Source organism: Xenopus tropicalis, chromosome 1 (genome assembly GCF_000004195.4).
Source record: "Xenopus tropicalis strain Nigerian chromosome 1, UCB_Xtro_10.0, whole genome shotgun sequence".
NCBI lineage: Eukaryota > Metazoa > Chordata > Amphibia > Anura > Pipidae > Xenopus > Xenopus tropicalis.
In genome coordinates this window covers 104666297-104693180 of record NC_030677.2, presented here as the reverse complement: position 1 = coordinate 104693180, position 26884 = coordinate 104666297, and the positions used below count along the sequence as shown (strand labels likewise).

General features: G+C 38.3%; 1 protein-coding gene across 1 annotated transcript; it reads left to right on the top strand.

The window, feature by feature from the left end:
- Positions 1 to 9857: 9857 nt before the first annotated feature.
- safb (scaffold attachment factor B) lies at positions 9858 to 16386 on the top strand. Its single transcript, NM_001016713.2, has 4 exons — positions 9858 to 10059; positions 11989 to 12076; positions 13959 to 14017; positions 15359 to 16386. The coding sequence occupies exons 1-4, from the start codon at positions 9895 to 9897 to the stop codon at positions 15452 to 15454; spliced, it is 408 nt and encodes a 135-aa protein (NP_001016713.1). The 5' UTR covers positions 9858 to 9894; the 3' UTR covers positions 15455 to 16386.
- The last annotated feature ends 10498 nt before the right edge of the window (positions 16387 to 26884 follow it).

Genomic DNA, 26884 nt, shown 5'->3' with positions numbered 1-26884 from the left:
CTACTCAGTCATTCTAGACTGTACTCCTGACATGAGCCATAAAGAACAGATGACTTTATTGGTGCGGTTTGTTAATGTGAATACCGGAAATGACCCTGCTGTGATTAATATAAAAGAACACTTTTGGGATTTATTGAAGTCAGTGATACCACAGGAGCTGGCATGACAAATGTCCTCATTCAACGCTTGGAAGAACTTGGCATTGACATTAAAAATATGCAAGGCCAAGGTTATGATAATGGATCAAATATGAAAGGCAAAGTTAGTGGTGTTCAGGCTCGTGTAAGGGCACTTAGCACTCGTGCATTCTACGTTCCTTGCAGTTCTCATTCCTTAAATTTAGTTGTTAGTGATGCTGCTTCTGCATCTGTTGAAGCTGTGGAGTTTTTAAATGTAGTTCAGAGCCTCTATGTTTTCTTCTCTGCATCTACACATCGATGGACTATTCTTAAAAATCACTTGGGTCAACCACAGAAACACCTTACACTAAAACCCTTAAGCACAACCCGCTGGGAAAGCCGAATTGATGCTGTGAAGGCTGTTCGCAACCAAATTGGAAAAATTGATGATGCCCTAACTGCTATTACAGAGGATGGCACGTTGATGGGTGCTGCATTTTCTAAAACCCTTGCAGAAGTAAGAGGTATTCAGAAAAATATATGCAACTTTAAATTTTTGTGTGGTTTAGTTTTATGGTATATCTTATTTGAAATAAATATCACAAGTAAAAGACTGCAAGGAATTGAAGTTGATCTTTCTGGTGCAGTGGAACAGCTGGAAAGAACAAAGGTGTTTCTGCAAAGGTACCGGTCAGATGAAGAATTTGAGAATGTCTTAAAAACAGCAAAGACCTTGGCAGAAGAGCTGAAAATTGATGCTAATTTTCCACTTGTGCATAAAAGAACTTGCCACAGGAAAAAACACTTTGATTATGAAGCAGAGGATGAACAAATTGTCGACCCAAAGCAGCTGTTCAAAGCGAATTTCTTTTACTGTGTGCTAGATTGTGCCATCCAGTCGGTTGATGAAAGATTCCAGCAGCTAAAGGAACATAGCAGCGTATTTGGGTTGCTTTACAACATTCCAAAACTTAAGTATTTCACAGATGAAGAACTTAAACAGCAGTGTGAAAGGCTTGAGAAAGCACTCTCTGATGGTGAACTTCGTGACATTGATGCATCAGACCTGCATTACGAGTTAAAAGTTCTAAACAGATATCTGCCTTCAAGCTGCACCACACTGAAGGGAGTTTTAGCGCATATCTGCAACAGAAAAATATACTCAATTTTTCCCAATACCTGCATTGCTCTACGAATATTACTTACACTTCCGGTAACAGTTGCTAGTGGTGAGCGCAGCTTCTCCAAGTTAAAACTCATCAAAACATACCTACGTGCAACAATGACACAGGAGAGACTTATTGGCCTTGCCACTATATCAATTGAGCATGAGCTTGCCCAGAAACTCGACCTGGAGGAATCAATTCATGCATTTGCTACTCAGAAGGCAAGGAGAGCACCAATCATTTAAAAGAAAGTTGACAGCCCTGGCTACTTGAATTATGTTCTTGTTAAAGTTATCCGAGTTTTCACAAGATTAGAGATGTGACAAGTTCGAGAAGTGTGTTCTTACTCAAAGTCAGTTGTGAGCCAGTTAAGAGTTGAGATTTGATGCTTTCATCCTTCAAAAAATCCTGTTGCATTTCTTGCTTTGGTAAGTACGTTTTTAATTTTCCAGTTTGAACTTTTAACATGCATAAAGCTATATTTTTTAACCTGCAATGTAAGAAAATTTCACAGCACTCTTAAAGTTTGTTAAATTACAAGCAAGTGGGAAAGAGGTTTATGAGGTTACAAATGACATTAACTTTTGAATTGTTTACTGGTAAGTGTTCTCTATTTTTATTGTTGGTAATGACTAGAGTTTTATTTCCTGTACAGTTATTGTGAAATGACTGCCTAATATACTGTAGAATAATTATTTAAAAGCTTTTTTAATGTCTCTAGGCTAAAAAAGACAGTACAAAGTATCTGTCTATAGTATCCATATACTTTATTTATTAATGGTAACACATTAAGGGTAATTTACATATCCTGTATGAGAAAGACATGGTGTAAAGGGGGCGTGTCACAAGGGGGTGTGTCATGTGGCAAGGGGTGTGGCATGAGGGGGGCGCATTGCCATGCTTTCGCCTCAGGCAGCAGAAAGGACAGAATCACCCCTGAGTATATGACCTATAGTATGTATTTATAACTTTATAAAGAGCTACTAACATACACAGTGCTGTACAATGTTACAATATAGAAAAGTACAAACAGGCAGATTTATGTTTGCTTGAGACTTTTGGCTAGGGTTGCCCTCAGCCAGTATGTCACCAGCCTAACCCGTGGCAAGACTACTTTCAGCTCAAGCAATTATACAGGAAACTCCACATGAGTTAATGTAGGGTTTTCTGGGAAAGGAAACTTGTTAATTGAGGTATATTTCCCCTGGCTTAAATGATAAAAAGTATAGCATCTTTTAGGTGTCCCCATGTCATGTCACAGGAGACACAGTAGGAAGGAAGTCTCAGTCCTGTAGAGCTTACATTCTAAGTGAGTGGATACTATGCAGGCACAAAATATGGAGGGCAAAGTGCACAACTATTTGGCAAAGGCCTTTGTGTTCCAAGATTAGGTAGTTAATGTTCTAGTGCTCCAAAGGGATCTGAGTTTCTTTTTAAAGGGGTTGAGAGAATTTTTCCAGGGACAGAATTCCAGAGGTAAGGAGCAGCAAGCAGGATAGGATAAGGACATGAATTAGTGTTTTAGTAGTAAGGGTATACCTTTGCAATATTATAGAACAGTGCTGTCCAACTATTTACATGTAGTGAGCCGATTATTTCTCATGCAGTTCGAGGGCTGAATTAAACAAAAATGATGATGTCATACAGTCATGCCTATGGAGTCTATGAGCAGGCTGGGGGGCCATAAAAATCCTTTGGAGGGCCACATCTGGTTGGACAGCCCTGTTGTAGAGGAACATGCAGCAGGTTTTGCCAATGACATTAATATGATGAGAAAAGGATAGGGACTGGTCAAAGATAATCTCGAAGCAGCAGTTTCTCAAATCAACAGGATTAATGTAATGATTTACTCTCATAGAAAATATACAAAGATAGATGGAGCCAACTAATAAGAACTGAATAAAGAAAGAAACTCTTGGTGAAAAGCATAACTCAGCTATCTTGTTGTGGTGGTGATGTTGTTTATAGATCCACAATTGTAGAAGAACTAGGCTGGGAGATGTCACTATTCTGTACAGGCCTTATAAAATACTAGTTCCTAATTAGAAAGTGGTATGGCTGAGAGGTGTTACCAAATTTAATATATGCTGGTATTCAAAAATGCAGCTTCCTCCTACCTAGAACAATATACTAAACTTAACCTACCGTGCAATATCCTCAGTTCATCAAAACTTCTACTTTATGTAAGCAGCCCATACCGGCCTATATCCTTACTGCAATTCACCCACCTCTTACTTTAATTTAATTACTTTTTAATTACTAATTTGGGATGCACCAAATCAAGGATTCGGTTCAGGATTTGACCAAGTTTCAGCCTTTTTCAGCAGGATTTGGTCGAATCCACGCTCTTGGCCGAATCGAACCCGAATCCTTAAAATCTTGTGATTTTTTTGTCACATAAACACGGAAGTAGAAAGGTGGATACTGTTGTTTTCAGTGCAGGCACACAGGCAGCAGTGTAGGAAAGCAGATCCTCTTCTTTTAGCCAGACAGAAAAATGCAGGGCTGAGATAAACGGATCTACGCTACATGTGACCTTGGCCAAGATGGCTGGAAGAGCTCCTGGTAACTTCACACATTGCCAGGCTTGGCCACATCAATTGCCTGGTCCTTCTGTGCTTCTGTGTCCTCTGCGTCTGTGTGCGCGTTCACAGGGGCCATGGTAGGGGAGAGGAGGGGAGCGCGCCTGCTTCTGTCACTGAAAAAGAGCAATGCACATGCGCCGCCTACAGTGTCCTGGTCGTAGGGTCTGAGCAGGAGCGATGCATTATGGGAATCCTCTTTACCCAGCTCAGAGTTTTTTCTTCCTGTTTGGCTTCAGATCTTGTGAACAGGTGAAATATGGGGAGACTTAAAGAGCAAGGAAAGGCTACTACTGTAGCCCCTAATATAGTGTAGAGCCCCCTTGCCCATAGCAAATTGCCAAATTAATTTTTTTAAAAATTGGCTTGTAACTAGGTGTATTTGCAGTCTGTCACGGACGCACCTGAACAGGTGAAATATGGGGAGACTTAAGGGCACTATTGAGAGAACTGAAGGTATGCCTGCAGCTTGAGATTAACTCTTTATTAGCCTTTCCTCTCCTTTAAGGCAGTGGCGTAGCGAGGGGGGTGCCGAGGGGGCCATGGCCCCGGGCGGCGTATCAGAAGGGGCGGCGGCGGCTCCTTCTCTCTTACAGGCAACAGGCGCTTTTATAAGGTTGCGCCCGTGCGTATGACGTCACACGTCAGCGACGAGGCGCAACCTTATAGAAGCGCCTGTTGCCTGTAAGAGAGAAGGAGCCGCCGCCGATGGTCTGTTGGGGGTATGTACTATGGGGGAAATTGGGGGCACAGTGTGGGGGCTACTGTCTATGGGGAAATTGGGGCACTTTCCATGGGGGGGGCCAGGTCTTTGTGGGGTATTGTGTATGGGGGCACTTCCTATTGGGGGCACTGTGTATGGGGCAATTGGGGCTCTGTGTATGAGGGCACTTTCTATTGGGGGGCAAGGTCTTTGGGGGGTATTGTCTATGGGGACACTGTGTATGGGGCAATTGGGGCACTGTGTATGGGGGCACTTTCTGTGGGGGGGCAAGGTCTTTGGGGGGTACTGTCTATGGGGGAACTGTGTATGGGGAAATTGGGGCACTGTGTATGGGGGCACTTCCTATTGGGGGCACTGTCTAAGGGCAATTGGGGGCATTGTGTGGAGGGGGCTGTCTATGGGGACACTGTGTATGGGGCAATTGGAGGCACTGTCTATGGGGAAATTGGGGCACTTTCTATGGGCAATTGGAGGCAAAGTGTGTGGGGGGCACTGTGTATGGGGCAATTGGGGGCACTGTGTATGGGGGTACTGTCTATAGGGCAGTTGTATGGGGGGACCGTGGCCAGAATAGCGTTAGGGGGGCCTGGGCAGCATAGTGTTAGGGGGCACTGTGGTAGGGTGACCCTAATACTTTTTATGTCTGTGTGTCCTGTACTGATGGGAGGGGCCCCGTGATTTCTGATGGCGGCCCTGCCACCATGGGCAGCCACGGACGCACAGCTGAATCCACTTTTGACAATTATGACATGCGCACCGCATTTCAAATTCAATCAATCACTTGGAGGAGGTTTTATAATCTATACCAAACACAGTAAAAGTGCCAACTGCACAGATGAGAAGGTTAAAGAAAATGAAGTCAGGTTTCCATTCTGCTGGTATAGCTGAACAGAGGGGTCTTATACTGGAGGTTACATGGCAACTTCTGCAGAGATGAAAACCTATAGATACAAAGCAAATATAACCTTGTACCTTCAGCTTGTACATTCTATTCCTACCAGTGTTATTCCCTCTTTTACGCTGGGCTGCAGTGATAGGTGTTAGCTGGTAGATTTACTCAGTAAGGGGGCAGGAGATGTGCTATTTGCTAATGCTATTTGAATTATTTACATTATGTGGAATTGCCTTGGTGCCAAATAAATACTTATACGGATATTTCTCACCGCGCCACCATCACCATTAACTTTCATTTGCAGCAACGTACAGTAGGGGGTTTTTCACGGTGAGGGCAGTGAGGTTGGGGAATGCCCTTCCTAGTGATGTTGTAATGGCAGATTCTGTTAATGCCTATTAGAGGGGCCTGGATGAGTTCTTGAACAAGCATAGTATCCAAGGCTATTGTGATATTAATATCTACAGTTAGTATAGGATAGGTCCGTACAATATAGTACAGTATAATCTCTGCAAGTATGCATTTGATTTTGAACTAAAATACAATAATAAATACAATAATTAAACAAGCTGTACGCAAAGGCTTGCTTTCTGTAATACCCTTGCCCTGCTATGCATTTGTTTCCAATGTTTTCTGTAGCTTTAGTAAATGTTTTACTATCTACTCAATAGGATTCAATAGGAAAGCTTTTTTCTCTTTTATAGCACATCTCAAATATGAAAAGAGTAAAAGAAAGTGGAGCGTATTACCGGAATAAGAAGAAAGCAAAAGTAGAGAATATCAAAAAAAATGAAGGAGCGATACTGAAGTTTCTGAAACTTTCGGAGGAGTGCACGCCTGCTTTGCCAGAATCTTCTTCAACCGAAGAAGTAGCTCAAATAAAAGAAAAGACCGGCACAGATGACTCACAACTTTTGATTAATACGAACTCCTCCACAAATTCAAATAGTTCTGTGATTGCCAAAATTCCATCACCGAAAGAAAAAGAAGATATTGATTTCAACGATATTGGGAAATGGCCTGAAAGTATAGATTCGAATACAAGATTGCTGTTGGTACAGAGAGGCCCTGAAGTCGTTCAAAATATAAATACTGATTTCTCTGAAAAGTCGACAGTAACACGCATTGTTCAGTCAGACATGGACTTTACAAAATCAACAACACGAAGAAGGCTGACTAGAGATTGGTTTTACCGGACATTGCCAAACGGTGAAAAAGTTTTGCCCTCTTGGTTGGCATATTCTCCTTCGAAAGCTTCATTGTTTTGTTTCTGTTGCCGTTTATTCCAAAACGCGAATTCATCTAACACGCCGAAATTTTACTCCACCGACGGATTTAATACTTGGTGGAAATTGAATCCCAAGGTTGCCAATCATGAACTAAGTACTCAACATAACGAAAACTTTTGCAAATGGAAGGAGTTAGAAAAGAGACTTCGGAAAGGACAAACAATTGATAAGAAACAACAAGAAGTATTAGCAAAAGAAACTAAGAAGTGGCATGAAGTTCTGACAAGAATGTTCGATATTATACAATTTCTGGCAAAACTAAATTTGGCGTTGCGTGGTCACCGGGAAGATGATACCAGCACTAATAGAGGCAACTTTTTAGAATTGGTACATCTTCTGGCAAAGTACGACCCTGTTCTCAGAGAGCATTTAGTAAGGATAAAAATGGGCCAAAACAGTTCTCTCACTTATATGTCACCTCAAATTCAAAATGAGTTTATAGAAATTTTAGGAAACAAAGTTCACCAAAAAATTATAGCTCGTATCCAAAAGGCTAAATATTATTCCATTATTTTTGACAGCACCCCAGATACTTCCCACAAAGATCAAACAAGCCAAGTAGTGAGATATGTGATGATTGAAAACCACGAAGTAAGAGTAGAGGAATCTTTTATAGATTTCATTGAAACGAAAAACAAAACTGCGGAAGGTATAAGTGATATGATAGTAAGCAAACTTAAGGCTGATGGTCTCGACATTATGAACTGTAGAGGGCAAGCTTACAATAATGCTGTCACCATGGCTGGATGCCACACAGGTGTCCAACAGCGGATCAAAGATATCAATCCTAATGCCGAATTTGTTCCTTGCTCAAACCATTCGCTAAATCTAGTTTGCGTACATGCAGCTTCAGTTGAGGTAAATTTGGTTACTTTCTTTGGTACACTAGAACGCTGCTACTCTTTTTTTTCTACATCAACGCACCGATGGGAAGTTCTTCTTGAATCCACAGGAAAAAGTTTGAAGAGGATACAGGACACACGTTGGAGCGCTAGAGGCGATGCTGTAAATTATATTAGACACCATTACAAAGAAACTATAACTGCACTGGAAAAACTGACAGAAACGAGTGAAAGCTTTAATACACGCACAGATGCAGGAAGTTTATTAGTCGCTATGCAATCGCATTCCTTTTTATGTTACTTAGGCTTCTGGCAACCGATACTGTGTGAAGTCAATGATGCTCAAAATTATTTGCAAACAGAGGGACTAAATATCCATCAATGTGCTCAAAAAATACGTGCTTTACAGGCCGTATTAGAAGCAAAACGAGAGGAATTCGTGAATGACGCTTTCAAATACACTAAAAGATTATGTGAAGAGCTTGAAATTTCTTTGGAACCCCCAAGGCGAATCAGGAGGAAGCATATATTTGGTGACGGAAGTAAAGATATTCAGTTATCGTACGAAGATGACTTGAAGCGAACATTTTTTTCTTCAATAGACAGAGTATCTGCTGAAATTCGAGAAAGATTCCAACAGTTGCAAAATCTAGCGCAAAAATACGATTTTTTAAGACCTGAAGTGATATTGAGCAGGGACGAGCTTAACTTAGACCAAGCACCTCAAGACATTAATAAAGAAGAATTTCTACTTGAGCGCGTACGTCTACAAGCTTTTGTAGCTGCAACAGACTCAGACTGTAAAAAAGAAGAACTCATTAGGTCTGGCTCTCTGAGTTTATTAAAATATATTATTGAGTCCAAACTTGAAGATGGTTTACCAAACATTGTCATAATGTTGAGAATTTTTTTAACATCTGCCATCAGTAATGCTAGTTGCGAGAGAAGCTTCTCTAAGCTCAAATTAATCAAAAATTATCTCAGATCAACTATGTCCACGTTAAGGCTAACAAATTTAGCTATTCTGGCAATTGAACATGACATACATATTGATATTGACAATTGTATAAAAGATTTTTCTATTAAAAAAATACGAAAAGTAAATTTTTAATCAATAAAAAAATGTAATGCTGCTTTTTTTATTTTGTCTATTTTTTTTAAGAATAACTAAATAGAGGGGCGGCAAATTTCCGGTCGGCCCCAGGCGACGAAAGCCCACGCTACGCCACTGCTTTAAGGGCACGATTGAGACAACTGAAGGTATGCCTGCAGCTTGAGATTAACTCTTTACTAGCCTTTCCTCTCCTTTAAGGGCACTATTGAGAGAACTGAAGGTATGCCTGCAGCTTGAGATTAACTCTTTACTAGCCTTTCCTTCTCTTTTAAGGGCACTATTGAGAGAACTGAAGGTATGCCTGTAGCTTGAGAGCAACTCTTTATTAGCCTTTCCTTCTCCTTTAAAATGTGCCAATTCGAAAGTGAAATTCACCATTTATTTTACAATTTTTTTTTTGGTGAATTAAGTTTTACACGGCATAATAAACAGGCCCCTAAATTCAGTTATTCCATTCATTTAATGGGAAACTCAGGACTTCTAAGGCAACTGCACTCTTTGCACTAGCATGTGGCCACCCCCCAAACACAGAAAAAGGCGCAGGGTGAAGGAAGAGTCCGGAAGGCGCATAAATTCAATGAGGCCCAGATTTACCCATGTGAAGAGCCCTGACTAAAAGATGGTCTCTAAGTGGGCTTGGCTCAGAGATACCAGCAATTAACTATGCAGAATTGAGAAATATGTCTCTAAAACCATAAAAGTTTGCCACATTTCTGGAAAAATTAAATACCAGCCTTTCAGTATATCTTATTTTTTTTAAATTACATTGTTATCAAGCAATGGAGTAACAGGCGGGAGGGGGAGATAAGCCTAAAACCATAAGGTCCTTTACTTCATCATATATGTTTATAGCCAAGCGCGGTTTTCCTTAAAATCAACTAACAGTAAAACATTCTTTCAAGAAACAAAATCTGCCGAGACACCATTTCCCAGCAAACAAAGAGCAAGCGCGCTAATCATACTAGATCCAGCCCAAAGCACGCAGGCGCAGGTTTTCAGTAAAGCGATTGGTTCCGTCTCACGCATGCGTATCGGAAGCGGGCAGTGGGTATCGGCCATTTTATTTATGCAATTGTAAGGCGGTGGTTGTACCGCTGCTGCTAGTGAATCTTTCTTTCCTTTAGCATTCATTTTTTGCCTAGTTTTTCTGTCTGCTACGAGATAACATGGCAGACAGTCAGTCTCCCGGGGACTCAGGCTTGTCCCCAGGTTCGGAACCAGAGATGAAGAAGCTAAGCGAACTGCGAGTGATCGATCTAAAGGCCGAGCTTAAGAAGAGAAATGTGGACACCGGTGGGAATAAGAGTGTGCTGATGGAGAGGCTTCGCAAGGTGAGTTGCGTGCAGTTGGTTCGGGGAATTCTAATCTGTGCAAATCTGCGTGGGTGAGTCCATTCTGCCCGCGGTGTTGGAATATTCCAGGGCTCCTGCCAGACAATCATTTGTACCCCATTGTTAAATTGAACAAAATGAAATGAATAATAATAAAACATGTTTGGCCCATGATTGAATTTCTTACAGCAAAACCTTATTGTTAGGAATTGTGAAAATTATTTTTCTTCAAATTCTTTTATTGAAACGACCCCCCTTTCCCCACAGCAGTCACACACAGGGCCACTTTATCTGTAGTTACTTGGGCCCAGCTGTAAATATGCCATGCATGGTCTGCACACCAGTGTCTTACCAACAGTACCCTTGTTTTACTCAGTATGTTAATGTGTGCAGTTTCTCTTTGAATTGGTCAGCATAATGTTCCCCTGCTTCCTGAAATTGGCCAGATATTGAACGGGCATGGTTAAAAAATTAAATCGAATCGGGGACCGCATCGGCTCTTTGATGTGGTCCCTGATCTGACTTCTCCTATACCTGTTGTTCTAATTCGATCGTTTGGCCCCAGGGCCAAACGACCGAATTAGCCTGGATTCGCCCGATATCGCCCACCCGTAGGTGCGGGACATGGGGAGAAGTTCCACTCGCTTGGCGGCATCACCAAGCGAGTGGATCTGAAGGTGTAGGGGCACCTTTAGTCCTGTTGTGCCAGTATTTTTGTGCTACTAGGAAATTATTTTTGCTTTTGCCCTCATTTAAAGTTTCTCCTGTGCAATTAATTATTTGATTTAAGCCCGTTCTTCCTTTTCCTCATAACCTGTGTTTAAAAGAACCCAACAAAGGCTAGAATTGCTGCAAAATATTTTCTGCCTTTCTGCACCAGCCCACAGCAGTTAGTGTCTGTGCCCCCAAATGTGCCTTAATAGCTCAGCATCGTCTTTTCTGCTGATCCACTGCACATTCTTTGTGCTGCTGTCAGTTATCTGGCTTAAGGTCCATCAGAGTTGAACCTTGTTTTCTGTTTCATAATTCTTGAAGACTTTTAAGCTAAGCTTCTCAACAGCAGGCCTACGTACACTGAGCATGTGCAGTGTCACTGACACTCATTTAGCCGAACAAGGTAAAATCATAAGATGGAAAGCTCCAGTGAACAACTCTAAAAAAAAAAATCTTGATCATTACTGTTATAGGCTAATAAACATCTGGACTGGTATAGTAAGTTAAGTATATAAAATTCAGAATTGGAGCCCTTTTCTCTTATTAGGCTTTAGTTCTCTTAATAGCCATCCAACTACTGTTCCAGAAAAGCAAATCCGTATACACCCATATGCAGCTACTTTTACTTGCCATTTTCTCCAACAGTGTAAGAAAATTTGCCATGTGGCGTTGCATTTACCTGTCAGTGCGCACACAGGGTGGATATCAGCACAAAAATGGCAATAAATTAGAGTTGTGTAACATTAGAAGATGTTTTAACTGTCTGCTTGCTCATACTGTGATATTATGAAAGATTAAAGTGAGACTGATACTTTTCTATCAATGATAGGGCTTGTATCATTATCCCTCACAAATTCGCAGTGGTACATTCTGTGTTGTAATGATCAATCCCATAACATGCATTTGATCAGATCTATATGCTTGATTGAGGGTGTGGCTGAAGTACAGACTAATAGTGCGTGGGAAAATCACACTCCATGCTGGAAAGTTGTCGAACTACAAATTAAATAATTCAAAAACCATAAAAAGAACCATTAACATTTTATAGAAATACCAGGTAATACTCCTGTGGATTATTCCACATTTGTAAGATATCCTTTAAAATGTGAAATATTTCCTTATTTATTTCTTATTCTCATTACTTGAAAATATTTTTCTTGAACTCTGTGGGTTTTGTTTGTTAGAAAGTAAAGCTTCAATATACTCTTTTCACAGGCTATTGAAGATGAAGGAGGAAATCCAGATGAAATACCAGTATCATCAGACACACCAAGCAAAAAGACTCCAAAACGTAGTGGTAGAGGTGTGTATAACTCTCCCCCAATTAATAAGGCGCCATGACCGGTTTTATATTACAAATCTAGTATCACATATTAACTGCAATCTGTTTAGAAAATCTGATGCTTCTGTGCCCTTGGTGAATGCTTTGCTTGTCTGCATCTGTTACTACATACAGTCCCGTTCTTTAAAGTGCCATCTTTGAAAATCGTTGAAAACCCCATGTTCAACATGAGTTCTCTGAATAGGGCTTGTGCTGAACATACTTTTTGAGCCTGTTTTTAAAGGGGACCTGTTGCCCCAAGAAGTAATTACATATTGTTTTCTATTGTTTGTCAAGTAAAATAAACTTTACTTACACTATATAAATTATTTAAATCTTGCTTTATTCAGTCCTGGAATTTACAATCTCAGCAAGCAGGCAGGTGCCATTTTGTGGGCACTTAAAGCAAGCTTTGCATCATGCCAAAATCTTGTCTTGTTGGGGGGGACCTGATGCACATGCCCAGGTACTGGCTACACAATTAAATGGTTAGGGGGGAGGGGAAAAATCAGATGCCTTTATAATGGGTATGGTAATAGAAAAGTCATTTGGGTTTGTTTTATTTATTATAATTTATATACAGCTTTTTATGTTTGGGTAATCGGTCCCCTTTAAAGGAACAGTAACAGTAAAAAATAAAAATGTTTTAAAATAATTAAAATATAATGTACTGTTGCCCTGCACTGGTAAAAGTTGTGTGTTTGCTTCAGAAAGACTACTGTAGTTAATAGAAATAGCTGTTGTGTAGCCATGGGGGCAGCCATTTAAATTGAAAAAAGGAGAAAAGGCACAGGTTACATAAGATAACAGATAAACTGTGTAGAATACAATGGGAATCTATGCTACTTATCTGTTATCTGCTTAGTAACCTGTGCCTTTTCTCCTTTTTTTCAATTTAAATGGCTGCCCCCATGGCTACACAGCAGGGTATTTATATAAACTGCAGTAGTGTTTATGAAGCAAATACACAACTTTTACCAGTGCAGAGCAATAGTACATAATATATTAATTATTTTTATACACTTTAATTTTTTGGGTGTCACTGTTCCTTTAATCATGTTTTTTCTTGCGTGAAACAGAGAGATCGAAGCGACTCCAAGTCCTTGCAAGGTAGATAAGTAGTTAACCAGTACACAACCTGCACCCTCCCCTGGATTGCGCAAAAGGGTGTTTTATGCAGTGGTATTCTTCTACCGTGCAAGGACTAAACATAGAATAGATTCAATTTAACTGTTTAGTGCAAGAAATAACAAAAACCATAGTTTTTTGTGATTAAACAGGCGCAAAGTATGTTCGACGCAAACCCTATTAATTGAGTCAGCATTAAAAAAGGAGGGGTATATACTACCTCTTTTAACTAAATATGTGTTAACTTAATATGTAAATATTAATTCTTTGCAACTCAAATTTAATATGCAGGCATTATAGCTTCATACTTTTTTTTGTGTGTGCATCATGTCTTTACATCAGTTTGTTATACAGGTATGGGATCCCTTATCCAGAAAGCGCCAAATTATGGAAAACCTGTCTCCCATAGACTCCATTTTAATCAAATAGTTCAGAATTTTAAAACTGATTTCCTTTTTTTCTCTGTAATATTAAAACAGTACCTTGTAATTGATCCCAACTAAGATAAAAATAATTTGTATTGGATGCAAAACAGTCCTATTGGGTTTAATGAATGTTTTATTGATTTTTTTTTTAGTCGACTTAAGGTATGGAGATCCAAATTACGGAAAGACCCCTTATCCGGAATACCTGAATAAGGGGTCTTTCCGTCTGGATAACAAGTCCTATACCTGTATTAGTGCACTTCAAATGTGTTACGAAGGCTTACATTTTTTTTTTCTTCACTTTAATGCAGTGCGTAAAATAGAAGAAGGAGAAGATAATGGGTTGGAAGATGATTCTGGGGATAACCAGGTAATTTTTGCTATTGCTAACAAATCAGTGACAAGCCAAATGATACAGATGAAGAGCTGGATATCCGAGAGAGTTTGATTTTTATCATCTGGATTTTTATGGGTTTTTCTAATAAATATATATACACATACATACATACATACATGGCATATCAGTATGTGCTGAAGGGGCAGAGATTGTAAGTTAACAATCAAAAATCTAGGGGTCAACATTTCACTGGCTTGCTAATTTGTAATTTTCCACTTAAATTGTCACCAGACCTTCAATAAAGCTTTCCAGTTGCACTTCTCAGGTTGTCAAAGTATAAATTCATATGGGCTATCCCATAAAAAAAACACTACTACTAAGGCTATATCAGCAATCTGGCTGTTATCTAATAGAGAGCGCCTACAGAAACTTGCTGATACTACCCTGTAATCAAACACTGGAAAGGTGGCATAGTGCTGTAAAAATCTGATAAATACCTCAACAACAAGGAAAATATGGAACCAACTGTCCATTAAATATGAATTCATCATTTTGGTTCCTTTAGATAGAAATTAAGGTATAGTACTCATTTTAGTCAAAACAATTTCAACTAAACCTCTTGAGTGCTTTATAAAACTTTTGAAGCAGACTTCTTTAAAACCTGCTTTCAAAGAGAGTGAGAAATGTATAGCTTGGTATTAGAAGTTTACACCCCTCTTACATCTTATCGCTGTATTTGTTTTTTTTTTTCAAAAAATGTAAACAGCCTTTTTCTGGAGGGCATCATCTAACTCGCGCAGAAGGAATTTTAACACATGGGAGTTTTTTGTGTGCAGGTTAATGTAGTTTACTGCAGTCTCTAATTACAACTTTGTATTGTTCGTATACCTGATTACAGTATTTTGAAGACAAAAATAGAACTGACTGTTTTGATTTGTCTAAGAAGAACACTGTTTAACCTGTACAGATGAACTTCTGGTATAGAGGGGTTTTTTTTTTGTTTCCAGCATACAATGTACCGGGATTCATTATTTATTCATTAGTAATTGTGAAACCTGCAGCTTGTGGTGTGCTGCAACAAGCAGTTGCTCTTGACAGTATATTGGGTGGTGTTATTCAGCAACATTTTGGAGGGCATCTAGTTGTCCATACCTGCCTGACACAGTAAACTGTTACTTTTCAGCACAACAGAAAGTTTCTATAATTCTATATAGATCAGTAGAAGTTCTATTGCTTCCCATGGGGGACACCTCTGTAAATTGTATAAATGTATGAAAGCAGCAGACTTAGTTTATACAAGTTTATACAAACAAACAGGTGTTTTTTGGTAAAAGCTTGATGACAATGCTTTCAACAATATATTTTGTTTTGTAGGAAAATGAAGACCCCGGCACAGAGCAAGGTACTGCCTTACAGTGTAGTAATATGGTTGCCCTTATAACTTACAGTTGTCTTTTTTTTTTTCCCTAATTTTTCTTTTGTTTTTCTTTTATGTGCGCGCAATTCTGTTGAAGCATGACCCACAGAGATTGGAAAAAGATCACCAGATATATGAAATTTTACAAAATTGTTTCTAAAGTGATAAGATTTGCATATATCTGGTGATCAAAGGATGTGCTTTATTTTGGTAGCAATAGTTAGATTAAGGAAAGATGGGAAGGAACACCACCACAGTGAAAGCAAAATGATACCACAGAAGACCTATGATAATTCTTGAAGGACATTGTTTCACTTTGGAACATTCTTTCAATGGCACTTCATTCATGGACCTATCAAAGAGAACTTACATTCACAACAACAGACTGCTTTGTTAAATGGATTTCTCAGAATTTTGGAGCAGAAATTGCATTAAAGTTTCATGGACCTAAAGAAGGCTTTACTTGAAGATCATCTTGTGACTGGAGTAGAAGAAACTGAAGACTCATGCTATTTAGGCAGTAAGGGGTATTTTCTGGGAACATTTATGAAGTTGAAGCTGCAGTCAGTGTATTTAGACTAAAAAAAGTAGGCTCTTTGTGCACAAAGTAGGATTTTCCAATCTCTGTAAATATCTCAGATTAGTTTGGCAGCAATGCCACTTCCGCAATTGTGATTGCTTTTTTCCCTGGTCATTAAATCTTGTGCCGTTCTATTCCTATTAATTCTATAGAAAATGAGAGCGTACACATCATATTGGGGGAAAATGATGAGTCTGAGCCACTTAAGGAAGATGCTCCAGAAGTAGAGGAGTCCGTTAAGGATGAAGGTTCATTGGAAAAAGAGAAGAGCAAAGAGGAAGATGTTTTTGTAACTGTTGAATCAGCTGACAGCACGTTAGATTTAGATGGAGAGTCAAATCAAGAGGGCGAAACAGAAGAAATTAAAACTTTAGATTCAGATGACAGGGAATCTAATGAACAAAACACAAGCAAGGAAAATGCGGACATTGATATGGTAGATTTAGACAAAGCAAATGATCAGAGTAGCCAAGCACAACAAAATCTTGACAAAGACTTGGATTCAGAGGAAAAACCTGCTGATGAAGCAAAAGATACTGAAGATCCAAAGAAAAATGAAGAATGCGGAGAGGAAGAAGCATCTGCCCCTAAAGAGTCCTCTGCAAATGAGGATGATCAGAAGATGAGGTTTGTCATTTTTTCAGTTCTAGACCAGATCTATCTTTAATTTTTATTTTTATTTTTTTTTTACAAATAGGCATTTAAAGATGCTTTCAGTTTTTTTTTTTTATCTTCAATTACCCATCTTAAATGTATTCTCATTAGAATTTTTTTTTTTCCTCTGAATTTTTTAAAGATCCTAAAGTGTAGTTGTTTTAGTTTAAGACACAGTAATACTTTGTATCTATCTGGTGCTTAGAGTGTTGCCAGTCGGGCTCAAACTGCAAGACATACTGGTAGGTATATCCTCATAAGTATGCACATTGTATGCTTTACTGACTAATATTTGTTTTTCTTTAGCTCTGTTGAAGACGAAATTGAGAAAAATATTTCAAACGATGACAAAGGTATGGTGTATTCTCTTTCCACCTTTTCCCTACTACATTTGCTATGGCACATAATGATTTTTTTTTCTCTACTAAGCATTGGTGACTAAAAAGTGCAGTATTGCCTAGGGGTTGTTTTTCACTTACTGCAGTAATCTGGTACTTAGGCTGTTGCTATTAAATAGTAAAACTAACACTGTACTATAGCCTTTTTGCACAAGATAATGTTTTACTGTCAGCACTGCCTTTATAGTTCCAAAATGATACCAGCCCTGTTACATAAGAGAGCCAACTTGTGACGGGATAATAGCACATAGAGCCCGGGTGTGTTAACCCTTTAAATACCATTTGCAACATATGAATTTTAATTTTGGTTACAGATGCAGAGGTTCATATTTTTTTGTAACCAGCTGGTCCACACAGTGCAAATATTTTGTGCTGCATTTACATATCTTTCTGTGGACTTCATTAGTCAGCTAAGTTAGTTGTAGGAATTCAGACTTAATTTAAAGTTGATTCTCTAATAAGTGAGATGGGAGGCCAAGTTTATTTTTATATAAGTTAGCTGGCAATTCTAGTAGAGACCTTTAATGGCCTTTAAGTGTCTTGTTCTCTAAATACTTGGTCTCACAGTTGCATTACTGTAAGGACAAATGCCTCTTATTTGCATGAGTGAAAGGGCATTGGTTGATAGGAAACATGAGTGGCTATTCCATACTCAGAATATCTATTTGCTAATTGAAACCTGGCAAAATTAAAGGGGGTGTAGAGGCAAAAAATACATATTGCATTTTCTGCTTCTCCACCTAAAAATAAGCATATTTGCAAGATACTTTAGTTAGAAAAGCAGTCTTGAGCAGCTCAGTTCACCGTTCGTCTCCTCTACCTCTGGAACCTGCATGTAGATATGCAGGATAGTGAACCGAACTGCAAAAGATAGCTTGTCGTGTGCCGTTGCCCTTATTATTCTTTTTGTGCTTTTTAACATATCAAGCATTACCCATACTGATGATTTCATATATTACATTGATCTTCAATTGTTGTCTTGTCTTGAATTTTACTTGGTTATAAATAAGTGTCTGTAATGCCAGACTTTGTTGTTCCAGGGCAAATTGATGCTAATTCTGGAAGAAATCTATGGGTTAGTGGCCTTTCCTCCACCACAAGAGCAACAGATTTGAAGAACCTCTTCAGCAAATATGGAAAGGTAAGATAAAAAGAGCTTATTATTTGATTTTATCATGCTACCATAAAATATGGTAAAATTTAGCTTAATTAAAATCCAGCTATTACTAATGCAAAGAAGTTAGAATTGCTTTGTTTAATGGTTGTGTGATTTGATATCTCTTCAACCAATATGCCATATGTCCCAGTCATTTTGTTAATTGAGACAGTTTCAATATATTTATTAGGACAAAAAAAACACCTTATAACATTCTCTTAATGGTTTATGCTCTGTTTTATTCATGTCTCTAAGTACTGTGGGATACTAGTATAATATAACAACTCATTGGGACACAGGTTATTACAAGACAAAAGAAACAGGGGCTGATGTGCTAACTTAAAGACCTTGTTCAGTGTAAAAATTGAACTAAATAAATAGGCTGCACAAAATAAGAAAAAATATATAGTTAGCCAAAGATGTAATCTATAAATGGATAACGTAATATCCAGAACTTAAAGCAAATTGAGGGAACATTTATGTAATTTGTTGCCCCCTCAAGTCACTGACTAAGAGGTTAGAGAGCTGAAATATTCTGGCTATTACATCCGCAATTACATCCAATCACTATAGATTACACTTTTGACGGTCTATATTAGAAAGATTTTTCAGCCTAGCCATTAGCCCATTTTTTTAATACTGAACTGTTCTTTTAAGTGCATCAGTTGCCAGTGGAAACCAGTCTGACATTTTATTGTCCAACTTGTAATACATTAAACAAAACAAATTGCTGATTGGTTTCTATTGGTAACTGCATTTATACAATTTAACACTTATGTTACTAAATAAGAGCAAATACATCTTTTACCACAATTTTTAAAACAGGCTATCCTGCTTTAAGAACAAAAGCCCTGATATGAATTTTACACATCCAAAAGGACACTCAGAAAACAATTAAAACCACCTTCCCCCACAAAAGTGTAAGAGCAATAAGAATTTTAAAAAAGCAGATATGTGAATTAAAGCTTTTTTTTTTGAGTAGAAAGTTTTTTTTTTTTTAAATAGGTATGTGTAGACAATTGTTCGATGTAGTTGGATTTGGGGAGTTCCTTGTTCTTTAAAGCAGAGTCTTTTTAACTTTTGTATCTATATATTGTGACCTTTTACTGTGTTACGTACCTGGGGCAGGACTGTCCTACTGGGTAGAATGCATGTAGGAAGACGGTCTATTTGTTGACATAATTTATAAACTTGGTCATTTAATTTGAATGGACCCTCCAATAAAAAACTGCTTTTTGCTCAAAGAAAGAAATTGTGTTTCTAAGCAACTTTCCAGTATACATTAGTATAACTGAAACTGTTTAATTACATTAATTTGAAAACATTATTTACTCCTTTCTTTCTTATGAATCTGACTCCTGATACAATGTAGCAGAAGGCAACTTACCTAGAGAAAAACTGATATCTGCTACACTGTTTATTCTGTCAGAACCAAAGGGCAACCATTGTTCCTAACAGCCTTTGTAAAGGTCACTTTGGAATTACTGGATATTTTAAGCCAGAATGTACGTAATTACTTATATTGATCAAATTGCAATTAAACATTAATGTATTTTCACATTCAGTAAGCCTTGCATGGCTAAAATGTACTGCTCTCTTAATACATTGGAAGGAGAGAAAACCCTGGAGTATGCCAATTAACTGAAGCTATTAGGCCAATTTTAAATACTTCAAAAATATTTATTAAATATTACATATGTTAAGTCTGTACTACTTAGTTACTGTTTACTACCTAGTTTTATTTTATCCCATCCAAATTTCATGTCTTAAAAATGTTTCAATGATTCTGTATGATGCCAGTTGACGGAGAATTTAGTGAAAACTAATGGAAGGATAAAATAGCATTCCACTGAAATGGAGCTAGACTGGTTGTATCAGTGGCTTGCAGGTTTTAATATAAAATTCAAGCATAGTTACATTTTCAGGTGTTATGGTTTGAGTTTTTCAAATTCTTTTTAAGGTGGTTGGTGCAAAGGTGGTAACAAATGCCCGTAGTCCTGGAGCACGTTGTTATGGATTTGTTACAATGTCCTCTTCTGAGGATGCAACAAAGTGCATTAGTCATCTTCACAGGACAGAGCTACATGGAAGAATGATATCGGTGGAGAAAGTAAGTGTATCAGTACTTTCTTCATATTTAAATCAAAAGTCTTCATATAGTTAATTGCAGTTCTTTAAATCTGTATATATGTTTGCTAGGCAAAAAATGAACCAGCTGGAAAGAAACCTTCTGACAAGAAGGAGATGGAGCCAAAAAGAGAGAAGTCCACAAGCAGTGATAGACGTCATTCAACTGATAAATCAGAGAAGTAAGTATTGTTGATAGATTTGACTTATCACTGGTTAGAGTCCTTGGAATATGTTTTCAATAGTCACTGATTTGCATAACTGATGTTGGCAAGCCAATTTCATTTGATGTCCAACTACTTTTTGTAGAAATGGCCATGATTGCTTCCCACTTCTTTCTTTGTATCTTATCTTATCTTATATCATTTGAAATTACATAATGTTCGGGAGTTAGGTATATTTTCCCAGCAACCATTACAGCCTTTTGGCGAGTATCTGAAAAATCCCAATGGTTATATCTGTCCCCATAGGTCCAGTTGAACATCTCTGACCTGTATATGTAAAATAAGTGACACTAAACATGTTTTTTTAAAAGAGAACTATTCGTCCAGTTTGATCGTATTTTTTCTTGGCAGAGAAACATTGTTGCTTCACATTGAATGTAATGAAAATTGTCTGCTACAGGCAGCTTCCATTATATTCTGTGGAGAAATGCTGGGTCTGACATAAACCTTTGATTTCCTAAGTGAATAGTTTAAAAGGTTTTCTAGGCCTTGGCTCAGTGATCCACCCCCCAACCAGTGGCTCGTGAGCAACATGTTGCTCACCAACCCCATGGATGTTGCATTCAATGCCCTCAAACCAGGTAGTTATTTTTGAATTCCTGACTTGGCAGCAAGTTTTGGTAAATTGCTTCTCTTTTTTAAAGGAGAAGGAAAGGCAAAGTCACTTGGGGGTGCCAAAATGTTAGGCACCCCCAAGTGACTTTAAACGGTTACCCCGGGCTTGTGCCCCTGTACAGAGAGAACAGCACCAGCCCGGGGTAGCAGCGATCGCTTCCTCCTTCCTGATTGATCGCATGCGCAGTAGAGTGAAAAGCCGAACTTTTTTTTTAAAAAAAAAAGTTGTTTTTATTGAGTTTTATTTAACATAAAGAAAGAAAAGGAAGAAGAGAGAGGGGATAGGAAAGAGTGGAAATAAATAAAATAGCATGTTACGGTTCTTGGTACAGGCAGTCTGAACAATGACTTACTTATGTAGCATTTGGTACAGGCATTGAGTTTCTTTACAATAATTCAAACAAGGCATTTACAGCCTAAACATAGGTGGATGTGTAGACAGCTGTATTTTGCCGTTAACTTATATTTATGTTAATAAACTGTTTCCCAACTTATATTGTTTACTGTTGTTTCCGAGGGGGGGGGGGGGGAAGGGTGGGGGGGGTGGGTGTAGGGTTAAGGGAGGCGGGCTGACTCTCCTTTATGGTAATAATGCAGGTAGATGTTCAGTTATCCATGGGGTCCACACTTTGTGGAACTTTTGGGGGCATCCTCTGCTAAGGTATGTCAAGTGGTATAGGGGGACTGAGCTGTTAATGAGGTCTATCCATTGTTTTTTTTTGTTTTTTTTTGGTGGGTGTTCTGATTTCCATTTGAGGGTTATTAGTCTTTTGGCTTGTATAAAGAGAAAACATAGTAATGTTCTTTCAGCTGGGGCCGGGGTTATGTCTTCCACTTGGTTTAGTAGTAGTAGGGGTATCTCTAAAGGTTTTATGAGTGCCAATAGGCGGCTAGTTTCTTCAGTTATTTTGGTCCAAAACCTTTTAATTGTAGGGCAGGCCCACATCATGTGTATATAGTCGGCTGGGGATTGAGAGCATTTTGGGCAAATGTCAGGAATTTCAGGGTTGATTAGGTGGAGTCTGTGAGGGGTGAGGTAGGTTCTGTGTAGGAATCTAAACTGGATCATTTTATCTTTGGAGTTAATTAGGGTTGAGTTATAGGTTTCTAAGGTCTCTGTCCACATTTCGGGTGTTAGGTGGGGGATGTCTCTTTTCCATTTTTCATAGAGTTTGGGAAGTATGGGTTTTTCGGGTTTATTAAGCAGTGAGTAGAATTGAGATACTGGTTTAAGTAGATTTGGTTCTAGGACCATTTCTTCAATTCTTCTGGGGGTAGTGTCTATTTTGTTTTTCCCAAATTGGGCTTGCAGAGCATGGCGCAATTGTAGAAATCTAAAGTACATTTTGTTGGGTAGGTTAAATTTCCCTTTAAGGGTGTCAAAGGTGGGTATTTCACCTTGTTCTATGATTTCTCCTAGGTATTTTATTTGGTGTTTGGCCCAGATGTTTGGATCAGGGATTATTAATAGGTGGGGGAGGTGAGGGTTGTGCCAGAGAGGTGTATTTTTGGAACACCAACTTTCCTTTCTAGGGAAGTATACCAGTGCTGTTTTCCAGGTTTTTACAGTAGCTCTCATTAGGGGAGGAAGTGTTACATTGTTACTAATGCCCCGATAGAGTAGGTTTTTGAGTGTTTCTAGTGAATTGACTAGTTGAGCTTCCAGTATAGTGGCTGCATTATCCAGGGTTGGGGAGCCCCACTACCAGGCATTTACAAGTTTAGTTTAGATATAATAAAGAAACATGTTGGGAGCGGCCAGCCCGCCTGAGTCGGAGGGATGTTGTAGTGGTTGTTAGGGCTGTTCTGGGGGGGGGGTTGAGGCCCAATACATTGTAGATAGTAAGGTTTTAAGTTTATGGAAAAAGCTACGTGGTATCATAACCGGTGCTTGGCGGAATAAATATGTAAATTTGGGGAGGAGAATCATTTTGAATAGGTTAATACGGCCTAACAGGGTTAATGGGAGATTGCTGAAAAGCCGAACTTTAACAGAGAAGTCGGCTTTTCACTCTACTGCACATGCGTTTGTCTGGGACAATTGGCTAGCAAATGGATAGGAAGGAGAAAGTGTTCTCGACAGGTGCCCGGGGTACAAGGTAAGCGATTCAAGTCACTTGAGGGTGCCTAACATTTTGGCACCCCCAAGTGACTTAGCCTTTCCTTGTCCTTTAACTTAGAAAGATAGCAAAGTATAACTTAACTATTTGTATATAGAACTTCTCCCACCAAGAAAGAAGATGAAGAATCTGACAAAAAAGATGATGAAAAGCCTGCAGATGATAAGGAAAAAGAAAAGGAGGAGAACAAATCTGGAACATCAGATCGGTCAAGAAGCAGCAAATCTGGTAATGTTATAAATAAAGTGTTTATTTAACCTATTCCATACTTTTGAACTGTAAGATTTTGTTAAGGCTCGTCTTAAAAAAAAAATAAAAATAAATAAAACTAGGCTAAAAGTTGCTATACCCCATGTTTTACATTTCTGTACATACCAGGCCAGTGCTACACTAGAGCATTTAACAGTGAAACTCTGTGCCTGCAAGCAATGTGCCCCATTTTCTTTTCTGCTTATTCACAGCGTGCACTGTCAGTTGCCTGATCTTAGGGGGCAGTATACAGTTTATATATGTTAGATAAAAGGCAGATAAATATTAATTAGGATTTACATTACATGGCAGCAAAGAAACTAGTGAATTCTTCATAAGAACTGGTCCAGAACCTTGTCTCACTTGGTTTGAGTATTTCTGTTCACCCTTTATTTTAACTTTTCAATAGCCCAGAACTCGCATGGATCATTACTGTTATATGGTGACATAACTTTAGTTAGCATAGTAAAAGTATGTGTGCAGAACAGAGGTTGCTGGCTGTTAGAAGGGGTAAACAGTTGCTGAATATGGAGGTTCTGTCCCTACAAAAGCATCAGATTGGCCAGTGATATTCAGAAGGCTTCAAGTAGCAGGAGGCAAAAAGACCTTTTGTAGCTCACTGTCAATATGCATCACAACTTGTTTCACTGGTTCTAGTTCTGCAGCCTGGTACCAGTATGAGATCTGTTATCCAGATTGCTTGGGGCCTGGGGTATTACGTAGAAAAGGGAAATCATTTTTATGAATTAGTACTGTTTCTTTAAAATGGAGTCTATGGGAAATGGGTTTCCCATAATTCTGAACTTTCTGAATAAAGGGTTTCCAGATAACAGGTTCTATACCTGTACTTTAATCTTTATATCTGCATATTAATACAGGCAAATATATTAAGTATTTTAATCGATTTTTAGGCAGCAGAGGAACTGAAAGAACTGTCGTAATGGATAAATCAAAAGGAGAGCCAGTTATAAGTGTAAAAACCTCATCTGATTCAAAAGAAAGGGTAAGCTATTGCGATTTTCAATCTATTTTTTTTTTCTTAATTTTAACCCTGTTTGGAAGATTAAACCCCATAATTTGAGGCTAACCTTAAAAACAGACTGGTTGACTGCTGATTGCTCCTACTGGTTACATGTTGATGGGCACAGGCTGAAGTAAAACTGCCACTGCAGTGCCAGCAAAATCCTTGCCCAGCTGGTCTATAATTTATTTATACTGTTTTATCTATCAAAGATTTTGTAATAATATCAATCTCGATTAAATAAATTGTCAGCTTAAATGCTCTGTTTAATAACGCATGCTTTGGTGGCTTTTTATAAATTTTCTGGGTTTTTCTTTCAGAGCTCTAAAAGTCAGGAGCGCAAGTCTGAGAGCAAAGAAAAGAGAGAGATTCTCTCCTTTGATAAAATTAAAGAACAAAGAGAACGTGAGCGGCAGAGGCAAAGAGAACGAGAGATCAGAGAAATGGAGAGACAAAGGTAGATTCTAAATCTATCTAAATAGGGCACTTTTTCTACAGGGGTTTGTTAAACTTATGGTTTTATTCAGAGCTAAATTGTGTAACTTTGTCTCAGCCATCTTTGGATATTTCTGTAAATTCAAATTGATGTTTTTCACCTTTCATGGGTACAAACAATTGTATATGGCATATAAGCTGGCACATCAAGAACTTAATTTCTATTAAATAGGGAACGAGACCGAAGAGCACGTGAGCGAGTTCTTATGATACGCGAAAGAGAAGAACGGGAGAGATTACGAAGGGAGCGCGCCAGACTTGAGTTTGAAAGAGAACGTCTTGACCGAGAACGAATGGAGCGTGAGAGACTTGAAAGAGAGCGAATGCGTATAGAAGAAGAGAGACGAATAGAGCAGGAACGCATTCAGAGAGAAAGGGAGGAGCTCCGTCGTCAGCAAGATCGCTTACGCTATGAACAAGACCGTAGGCCAGGAGTAAGAAGGCCATATGATTTTGATGGAAGGTACTGCATGTAAAATTAAATAAGTGTATAACAAGTTTAAGTGATTAACGTTTGTGTTTAGTAACGTAGATATTTTTTCATTTATGACTTAATTTTACCTTTGCATGTTCCTTGTTTTTCCCACAGGAGAGATGAATCCTACTGGTCTGAATCGAAGAGAATGGCTTTGGATGACCGATACAGAGATTTTGGTTGGCAAGACCGCTTTCATGATTTTGACAGAGATCGTGGGCGGTATCCAGATCATTTGCACTTAGACAGGTCAGTGGTAGCTGTCATTTTACCCTTTTACTGACAAATGGGGCTTTTTTTCTTTTTCAATTACAACTCTGCACTTCACAAGCATATTACAGTCATGAAATAATGGAGAAAAAAAGGCTTGTTACAATGTGCTCCCAAGAGTTATTAATAAAAGCTGAAGTAGAACTGTTAAACATGTTAATGTGAATGGGGGAGGGGTTACATTTATACTGAACTATAATTATAAAAATAAAAAAATTTTAGGATTACATATTTTCACTGTAATGTTTGTTTTACATGATTGATGAGGAAAGGGCTCTCATTGAATGAAAATATAAAAAGTGCCCCTCTTTGCAATTTTAACTTTTTCCACTATTAACATATACAACAGGATAAATAAAAAAAAAATTGGAAGCTGCCACATCTGCCTCTGGTCTTAGGTATCTAGTTTTTAGCAGAACATTTAAATTTTGCTTTATTGCTGTAAAATTTAAAAAAAAAATAAACCTTTAAAAAAAAAAAATTGAGGCCTGAGAAAATATACAAATATAGTTTATTTCTACAAATGTTCTAATGTTTTCTTCCATAATTGTTACAGGAGAGAAGATGGAAGGAGCGGGTTGGGAGGTAGAGAAGGAGTAAGTGTCTCTTCCATTCTTCCATTCATATTCGATATTGAAATTTTTATGATGACTGAAAGGTTTCATTTTACCCCTTAATAGCCTTCAGTCTCATTTTAATTTTTTTTTTTTGAAACCACATGAGAAGAAACTTAAGTCACCTCAGCTGTAAGGAGAGAAAATATTTTCTTCTTAGAGGTGATCTTTTGGCTTTTTTTTCTGCCAGTAACCAGTTGAACTGGCTGTCATTTTCTTGCATGTGACGGTAAGAGCCACCTTGTTTCACAGATATGACAGTTAAAAATTTTCCTTTAGGCATTCGTCAAATTTTTTAAACAGTCACTTGATACTAACCACACTGGAAAATAGTGATGAATCTTTGATGAACCTGTTCCAGTATTAAAACCAAATCACAAATCATGCCTCTTGTAATGCATGTGGCAGTCATACTTTTATTTTTATTTGCTTAGCATATACATCTGACCAGTTTCTGCCTGCTTTCTGGCTTTTCTTGGTAAAGA